We start from the raw sequence: 9,698 nt of genomic DNA on the forward strand, positions 1-9,698 counted from the left end.
CTTTTCCTCAATTTACATACTCAATTAACAATAAAGCCTTTGAAATGCTTGTAACGAACTACGATTATAACCAGCTTAAATTATTTGTTGCTTTTGAGTTCCTTACAGTAGAACTACAAAGGACCGGAGAAATCAGTTTGTTATATACATTGTTTGTTATATCATGTATATACGTTTTCTCTCGGAAATGTCCGCCATCTTGGATAAAACAAACACACTACACGCAATTGCAGCCTTGCCCACCACAGTAGCATGTGCTCGTGAAGGGACACTTTGACATGATCTCATGAAATATATGTTTGTCTTACATCAAGATTAGTCCGGTTACAGGTAAGATAAGCATAAAGCAAGTTCAACAAGTTTGAATCAATACCGCTGATTGTGTTGATTTGCATTGATTGCATATAGCCAATTGTCAATGACACTTGACACTGAGTGAGTTTTCTCAGTTCGCTGTACACATCAATAATTAGTGGGTTTTGGGCTTGTCGGGGATCAGATATTAGTTCGCTTTATACATGTAGGTTAGTTCCTTATTTAGGCACATTTTATGTGATAATATAGAGGAGATAAATCGGGGATTTTGTAACAGTTCGTTGTATCCATTTGTTCGCTCAATCCGTGTTGGTTATATCCATGTTCTACTGCATAACCATAGTTTTCCGTGTAAGGTATAACTTAACCTTTTGTCCTCCTATGACTAGTATTTCTGTCAGTACAAGACTGTAACAAACAAAGTTGTCCTGAAATTGAGATTTCTACGGACAGAAGCAGTTTGGTGCTATATGAAATTCTCTTTGTATATCACAGGTTATAAAGTTAGTTTTAAGTGTAAGGATGTCAGAAAATTGCCAGTTTGTCAAATCCACCGACCCATCCACTCACCAACCAACCCACCCACCCACCCACCCACCCACTCACTCACTCACTCACTCACTCACTCACCCTGATAATGTTTGTCAGCACCATGCCTGACCTTGGCTTGTGGGTTTCTCCGAAGTGGTAAACATTTAAGACTCATAGGTGGATCTATAGGATCCAGGTTGTCCCTCCTTTTAAAGTTGCTGAATCCGCCCTTGAGCCCCCACCTTGGGCTTTTCTCCCACATTAAGCTGACACACCATGAAATAATGTTCCAAGCGGAGTTAACTATATTCACTCAAATTCATGGTTAGAAATCGGCTGTTATCCTATAACTAAGTCCCAAGATGTTATGAGCTCACACATATTGAACCTTAACCTTGTCAAGATTTGATATCCCTGAGTTCCCCAGTGATGACAAAAAATCAGATGAAGTCGACAACAGCCTCCGTACCAGAGAGGATCTCAAGCGCTTCCGCAAAGAATATGTGAAACCTGTGCAATTCCGGTAAGCTGGCTTCCATTTTACTGACTACTGTTTGCAGGGAGGATATGCATTTGTATTACTTGACAGCATATTGATATGTTTGGACACAGCCATATATAAATAAACAGGCATTTCCAGCATGGTGAATATGATTCTTATATTCCCTGGAACACTTATAACACCTTCAACTGTGGAGTAGTGTGGAATTCCTCCAGATACAACATGAGAACTAGAACATTTTGTATTTTCAAAATATTAAAAATACATATGTATAAACCATAGGTTTGCATGTTTTTCAGCATAATGATGATGTTATCACAAGTGCTATATATGTTAAATACAAATATTGTTAATACATGTTAAATACAGTCCTACAAAGTTCCCACAAGCTTGAAAAAGCCTTGAAGTTCGCAGTCTGACCTTACTGAGGCCTTAAGTTTCAATCAGCTTTGAAAAACAACAAAATTGCAATAAAATGCTTGCAAAGGCCATAGATTTGGCAACCATTTTAGACTGCTGTTAAATAGATATATAACAATAAATGTTTCTCTAATATGTAGCAAAAGATTAGTCAATAACTTGATAGGTTGATAAGATTGACACATGTGATCATTACCTTGAGAAGGCCTTATACAGGCCTTATGGTGACAGGTTGTGTATGAAGCATGTTGTACTTTGTGTGTGTTCAGAGTGGTGAATGTGCTGCGACACTGGGTGGACCACCACTACTATGACTTCGAGCGGGATAGAAGCTTGCTGGATAAGCTGACAAAGTTCCTGCAGACTGTCAAGGGCAAGGCCATGAAGAAGATGGCCGACTCCATCATGAAGGTCATACAGAGGAGGGTACGTCAAATATGTTTCTTTTGTGGAAGTCCATAGAAACTGATGTTACTGTGATGATTCATTTTGTGTGGGGGGGCATGGGTGGCCCAGTCGTCTAAGAAGCCGCGATTCGCTGTGCAGAGTTGTGTCCCTTGGGCACGCCAGGAACCTATGATTGTGGGTTCGAATCCCGGTTCGCCCCGATTATGTTTCTAGGTTTGTCAGCACCATACCCGTGCTTGTGGGTTTCACCGAAGTGGTAAATGTCTAAGACCTGCATCACTTGGGGCTTTCCTCCCACATTAAGCTGACACGCCGTTATATAAATGGAATACTGTTAAAAGCGGCGTTAAACCCAACTCTCTCACTCGCTCATTTTGTGTGGAAATGAATTTGTTGCGATACGTATACCTTTTTTGTTTCCTTGCAGTGTGAAAGTACAAATCCTGGGAGAGAATTTACATATCAAAAACAGCCCCCTTCCATAGAATGGCATATTGCGAAAAGAACAGACGATTATGACCTTATGACTGTAAGTATTGTCAACATATCTGTGTGAGTAGCAGTACATTATGATTTTCTGACCGACGAGGGTAATCTATTTAGTGAAGGTCTGCTAAGCAATCTGTTGTATATCTAGTGAATCGTATTACTGTTATATATTGCCCATAGAGGAAGAGGGGTTATAAGGATGACTTTTCAATATTTTTAGAGTTGCATATCTGCATTTCTCAGTGCTGTTGGTTGAAGTACGATATGTATACAGTATGATGTGATCTAATAATCATGTCACAAATTGTTAACGTCAGGAACAATCAGCATGGAGCTTACACCATATATTCACTTGGGACAGGGGCGGTAGGGTAGCCTAGTAGTTAAAATGTTGACTCGTCACATTGAAGGCCTGGGTTTGATTCCCCACATGGGTACAATGTGTGAGTTGCATATCTGCATTTCTCAGTGCTGTTGGTTGAAGTACGATATGTATACAGTATGATGTGATCTAATGATCATGTCACAAATTGATAACGTCAGGAACAATCAGTGTGGAGCTTACACCATATATTCACTTGGGACAGGGGCGGTGGGGTAGCCTAGTGGTTAAAATGTTGGCTCGTCACATTGAAGCCTGGGTTTGATTCCCCACATGGGTACAATGTGTGAAGCCTGTTTTTCGGTGTGCCCTGACATGATATTGCTGGAATATCGCTAAAAGAGGCATAAAACCATATGAATGAACAAACGAATGAACGAACGAACGGACAAACAAACGAATAACATGTAATCTGTAATTCCTTATATCATTCGGGATATTCTCTAAATATATCTTGCTCGCCTCTCATCATGTTCAAGAAATTCTTTTAGATTCTCTGTTAAATCTTCTAAGTCTAATTTTGAATTCACCTAGTCAACTGACACAGACTCAGCGTGGGGGAGAGTGATGGTTGTAGTAGAATCCTTCATCACATTATACATGTGTTCCCAGCTTCACCCCATAGAGATCGCCAGGCAGGTGACGCTGCTGGAGTTTGACTTGTACCGAGCTGTGAAACCATCTGAACTGGTTGGCAGTCCCTGGATCAAGAAGGACAAGATGAAGACATCACCCAACCTACTGAAGATGATTCACTTCTCAACCATGGTAAACTGTTTGTCTTTGCATGATTTGAATTGACTTGTGCTTAGATTTATGTAAATTTAAACACTCGGTGTCATCCAAGTTGCAGCTATTTGCTGTGCAGAGAGGGTGGGGTAGCCTATTTGTTATAGTGTTTGTTGGTCACCCCCAAGTCCCTATTCGAGATGGGTACAATGTGTGAAACCCATCTCTGGAGTCCCAACTGTCATTGCTGGAATGTTGGCCTAAAATATTGGAAGGTGGCATAAAACCAGCTCATTCATTGGTCCAGGCCCTTTTTGAGGTAAAGCTTTGTGCATGTTGTATTGTAGGCTGAAGAGCAGTGATTGACATTAAAAGAAATTACCAGGCTTCTATCAGGACCCACAGACTTGAGAAGCTGTAGACCCTGACTAAACCCCTTCAGACTCCCATTTAAATACTGCAGCTTATTGTGATAAATGAAATGACCCTCAGGTAGCCCGTAAGGACCCATACAAATTTGAAACTACAGGCCTAGCACAAGACCTGCCACGGCCTACGGGAACACGCTTATTTCGGAGACTGCTGAAGAGACTTGTAAGGATCTTACTGGAATTGTGATTGCTCTGTTTTGCAGTTCACATTCTGGCTGGAGAAATGTATTATAGAAGCCGAGAACCTGGAGGAGCGTGTAGCCATCGTGTCGCGGATCCTAGAGATCATGCATGTCTTCCAGGAGCTCAACAACTTCAACGGCGTCCTCGAGGTCGTCAGTGCTCTCAACTCAGCACCTGTTTATCGACTAGAAAACACCTTTAAGGTATGTTTTGATGAGAAGTTTTCAATTAACAATTACATTGTAGGTCACCAGAAAGTAAAGTTTAATGCCCATGTTGTGAGAAAATGTATGTTGTTTTTCTCCATGAGTAATGTAGGAAAACTAAATGTAGATAGTACTGATTATAGCGGACATTTTAGGAAAGTCCTGTCTGGGGTTAATCGTACTATACTGAACAAAACAAAGAAAGGGATCATGGATATATTTTGGGATGTTTTTTTTGTCGTGAAGTCTAACCACAAAATTTCATATAAATATCCCCAAAACATTCATGATGCCTAACTTTTTGTTCAATATACAAGATGATGTCATGTTTTGATGTTCCTGCTACCAGTTCCTGAGTTGATTTCATTAATACAACTGCATACCAGTGACTCGCAAGATACTCACTCAGCTACTTGTGTTGTAGGAGATTCCTAACAAGTACCTCCGGGCATATGATGAAGCCAATGAACTCAACTCTGATCATTTGCAGAAGTACAAAGTTAAACTCCGCTCAATAAACCCACCTTGTGTGCCATTCTTGGGTAAGTAGCATGCAGACTTGATTTGAAGATGTTACTACCAACAGAGGGCGGTCGGGTAGCCTAGTGGTTAAAGCCTTTGCTCATCACGCCAAAGACCCGGGTTTGATTCCCGACATTGGTACAATGTGTGAAGCCATTTCTGGTGTCCCCTGCCGTGATATTGCTGGAATATTGCTGAAAGCGGCATAAAATTATTCTCACTCACTCACTACACCAACAAACATCTGTGCACATTTACAGTAAGGAATTTTTTTATTTAGTTTTTTTTTTACGAATATATATTTGATTTGCCTCGCCCAGGTATGTACCTGACAAATATCCTGAAGACAGAAGAAGGGAACCCAGACTTCCTGCAAAACCGGCATCCAGGGCTGATTAACTTCAGCAAGAGACGAAAGGTGGCGGAAATAACAGGGGAGATTCAGCAGTACCAGAACCAACCTTATTGTCTCTCTGCAGAGACCTCGATCAGGGTAGGGAAACACTGTCTTACTATAATATAGCAGTAATGTTTAAACTATGATGGTAATTTTTCAATAGTAAAGTGCCCTTGCTAGTTCTCTTACACCTACAACTGTCTTCACATGTGCTCACATATCATGACAGCTCCAATTGTATTGCAGATTCCTGTTTTTGAGAAAGTGGGATGTGTTTAAATGTGTTTTGTTTCCTCAGGAATTCTTTGAGAGTTTGAATCCACTGGAAGGCATGTCTGAGAAAGACTTCAACGACATGTTGTATGCCAAGTCATTGGAGATAGAACCGAGAGGAGCCAAACAGGTTCCCAAGTTTGTAAGTCATTTTCCTCTCCTGTATCTTGTGTTGCATTGCAGGATTCCATAATATCAGTGTTATTATTGTTACTTGTTATCAGCAAATGAAGGGGCATTTCATTCTATCTATAGGGGCGGTGGGGTAGCCTGGTGGATAAAGCTTTTACTCATCACACAGTAGGCTCCGGTACGATTCCCCACATAGGTACAATGTGTGAAGCCCATTTCACACATCGCCTGTATTGATGGAATATTTCTTAGATCAGTGTGTGCCCTACTCATTCTCACAGATTGAAATTTGCTTTTACTGATTTTAATCCAGAAAAAAAGGGAAAGGTACTGACATACTCTCAGGGCTAGATTTCCATGAAACAGTCTACTGGCGATCTGGGCCAGATAATGTTGAGAAGAACTGCTTCAAGCCAGCTGCGTGTGGACATGTTAGATGTTCTTGCTGGGCCTGTGTTGATTTGTTGAATGCCAGCAATGATGAATTATTTTGATATGTTTATTGAGAAAAGAATGTGACTGAAATATGCTCTCATAATATCACATCAAGGTTATTAAAGGAGATAATCACTTCTCTTTTTTTCTGTTGTATAAACAAAATGATCATGCCTTTTTTTAAACTGGGGCAGTGGGGTAGCCTTGTGGGTAAAGTGTTCTCTTATCACACTGAAAGCCAAGGTTCTATTCCCCACATGGGTGAAACCTGTTTCTGGTGTCCCTGCTGTGATGTTGCTGGAATATTGCTGAAAGTGGCCTAAAGCAAAATCTCACTCAGTTCAAGCTGTGTTTGAAAGTTCAGGGGTCTAGCCATAACCCTAATGTCAACAGTTAAAGATTATGGGGATCCCAAATTCAAATATCATTGGAGATCACCCCTAGGAAGCCAGGTGTCCTTTTAATCTAGAACACTGTCAAATATATTTAGTGGTCCGGATTGGCCACATTCTTATTCTGACTCTGTAATTGTCCCAAAGTAAGTGTAAGAATGTAGAGTATTTGAATGACACTATGGCACTGTTCACAGCCCAAGAAGTTTCTGGAGTACTCTTTAAAGTCCCCTGGTGTTAAGCCCATGGCCAACCGACACAGCACATCAACCCGGAGTGTCTTCCCCATCGGATTCCCTGCTCCTGTGAAGAGCCCGGAGGATACAGAGTCTAATGAGGCTGCTGCCACGCCCCCTCTCACCCCCTGCAGTCCCCTCACCCCCCCACACACTGCCACTGGGAGCAGCTTCAACAATGTGTTTGATCACGGAATTGCCAGTAAGTACTCATGAAGTAGGAGTTACAGTTTAGGGAACCTGTATGGTTTCTTTCTGGGTTTGGGGTGCTGGGGTAGCCTATTGGTTAAAGAGAGCTCACTCGCTCGTCTCGCCGAAGACCTGGGTTCATTTCCCACATGGGTACAATGTGTGAAACCCATTTCTGGTGTCCCCTGCCGTTGTATTGCTGGAATATTGATGACAGCGCAAAAACCATCCTTACTCACTCTTTCTGGGATTCTGGGTGTAAGTACAGTAAACTACCGTATGTTTATACCGAACATGTTTATAACGAACTGGCGGATATAACAAACAATTTTCTTTGGTCCTGGCCATTTGCTATAAAAATGCTGTAGATGTGCCAACGACCAACTACAGACCCGTGAACATCTAGGTTAGAATAGGTCTTCAGCGACCCATGCTTGCTGTAAAAGGCGACTATGCTTGTCATGAGGGGAAACTAACAGGATTGGGTTGTCCGGCTCGCTGACTTGGTTGATGCATGTCATCGTATCCCAGTTGTGTGGATCGATGCTCATGATGTCAATCACTGGATTGTCTGGTTCAGACTCGATTATTTACAGACCGCCGTCATATAGCTGGAATATTGCTGAGTGCAGCATTTGAAAACAAACAATCAAACAAAACAACCAACTACGGTTATAACAAACTAAAATTAGTGTTCCCTTTGAGTTTGTTATACCCGTAATTTACTGTACACAGGTCCTGAACAACCCATGTTAGTTGTAAGAGCTGACTAAATTGATAGGGTCGTCAGGCCCAGAAACTTGGTTGATTATGAATGATTGTGCACCAAGATGTGGGTTGTTGCTCGAAATATCAATTACTGGATTGTCTGGTCCTGATGCCATTATAAACAGGCCATGGTCATATAGCTGGAATATTGAGTGCAGCATTTAACAGAAAACTGGAATTGGTTTTCCGACTTGATATTTATACAGTGATTGTTCCATGTAGTTATTTTTTCAATTATTTGTGTACCTGGTTAGTAAGAATTTACCGAAAACTTTTGTAGTTTAAAAATGTAGTGAAACGTAGTTAATTCAGAAAGTATTTTCCCATTGAAATTATTTGGATGAACAAATTTCTGGATTAACATCAATCATATTTAGACTGGGGGAAAACAGAACAGTTTAAATTTAAAAAATATATGTTTATAATTTTGGAATTAAAATATGGAATTTAGTAACATCATTTGAAATAATCTCTATTTTGAAATTGTGTATTAACATGTTTGGTGAAAAAGTATAAAAGACTCTTTGATTTGCTTATCCAATAAGGTTAAGACAAGTCAGACAAAGATTAGTCAGTAATTTCAACATGAACGGAAATCATTAACACAACAATTGATGTTTTACCTTACCTGACGCTACACCTATAGCACTGTGTAGCGTCAGGTAAGTATAAAAACATTGCATTTAATCAGAAATGCTCATTTCTAAAATAATATCATTTTCAGATAATTTTACGTCAATTACTTCAACAGATGTCTGTACAGTACATTCCTCAATCACCTGTGAAAAGTTAGAGCCGCTTTGTGGTGTGGTTCTATTTTTAACTTACGTATAGGCTTTGGACTGGTTAGAGCCTGAAACCAGTGAGTGCACAGATTCCACTGGCATATTTCTTGTTTAGCACGTGCTACAGTCAAGCAATGACAGGCAATTGCAGGGTTCACACAACGATCATGCACAGAGCAGGGATCATTTCAATCTCATTAAAATCAGTTCTTAGTTCTCGCTATCGCTTAACAAAGATCTGAGGACATCCCATTACGGGTCATGTCAGAACGACCTTTTATCTGACCAATCAAAGCCTCGCTTACCAGATCATGAAAGTGACAGTCGGAATGTGTTTTCTAATCATGCAACCTCGAAAACGTTAACATGGGGTATTCCGAACAATAATTATGGCCCGTAGGACTGATTCCGACAAAATAATCATCTATCTCTCGCTTCCGTGGGCAAAAAATTTGAAAGGGGAGGCGTTGCACAGTATGTGGGAAGCACTGCTATACAATCTCAACCATATATTAGACATTCAGGAATGTTCGTTTGTTCAGTTTTCAAAATCGAGAACTGTGTCAACATACTTTTTCAGCATAGTCTGTAATGGAAGTTGCCAGGTTGTAACGAGTGCCGTAACGCTTGAGAAAGCTGCTTTCTAATTGGCTGATGTCAACTTCTTGTTAGTCATTTCAGTAGTCGGTCAAAGTTTGCGAAAGGTCGTTCCGATGTGACCTGTAATGGGATGTCCTCAGATCTTTGTTTAGCGGCAGCGACAACTTAGATCTGATTTTAATGAGATTGGGATCATTTGATCCTCTTTATCTGACCCTCGTCACATTACACAACTTAGTGGCCAGGTATTCACAGGTGACGGAGGAACGTGTAAACAAACCTGTGAACTATTGACAAAGACAGTGGTACATTCCATTATAACTTTCCAATCAGAACAGTATTTTTATACATAAGAGTTTATTTCCTATTTCAG

The 9,698-nt window shown here is 40.6% G+C and overlaps 1 protein-coding gene across 1 annotated transcript in view; it reads left to right on the top strand.

Annotated features, from left to right (window-relative positions):
- Positions 1–9,698, top strand: part of LOC139444150 (son of sevenless homolog 1-like) — a 33,228-nt gene that overhangs the window by 19,858 nt on the left and 3,672 nt on the right. The window contains exons 14-22 of the mRNA XM_071225048.1: positions 1,250–1,369; positions 2,038–2,194; positions 2,604–2,705; positions 3,660–3,815; positions 4,411–4,593; positions 5,021–5,138; positions 5,439–5,611; positions 5,814–5,930; positions 6,945–7,185. Coding sequence (XP_071081149.1) covers positions 1,250–1,369; positions 2,038–2,194; positions 2,604–2,705; positions 3,660–3,815; positions 4,411–4,593; positions 5,021–5,138; positions 5,439–5,611; positions 5,814–5,930; positions 6,945–7,185 — 1,367 coding nt within the window. The remainder of the gene's footprint in view (positions 1–1,249; positions 1,370–2,037; positions 2,195–2,603; positions 2,706–3,659; positions 3,816–4,410; positions 4,594–5,020; positions 5,139–5,438; positions 5,612–5,813; positions 5,931–6,944; positions 7,186–9,698) is intronic.

Source organism: Haliotis cracherodii, unplaced genomic scaffold (assembly GCF_022045235.1).
Source record: "Haliotis cracherodii isolate W230 unplaced genomic scaffold, xgHalCrac1.p SCAF_5, whole genome shotgun sequence".
Taxonomy (NCBI): domain Eukaryota; kingdom Metazoa; phylum Mollusca; class Gastropoda; order Lepetellida; family Haliotidae; genus Haliotis; species Haliotis cracherodii.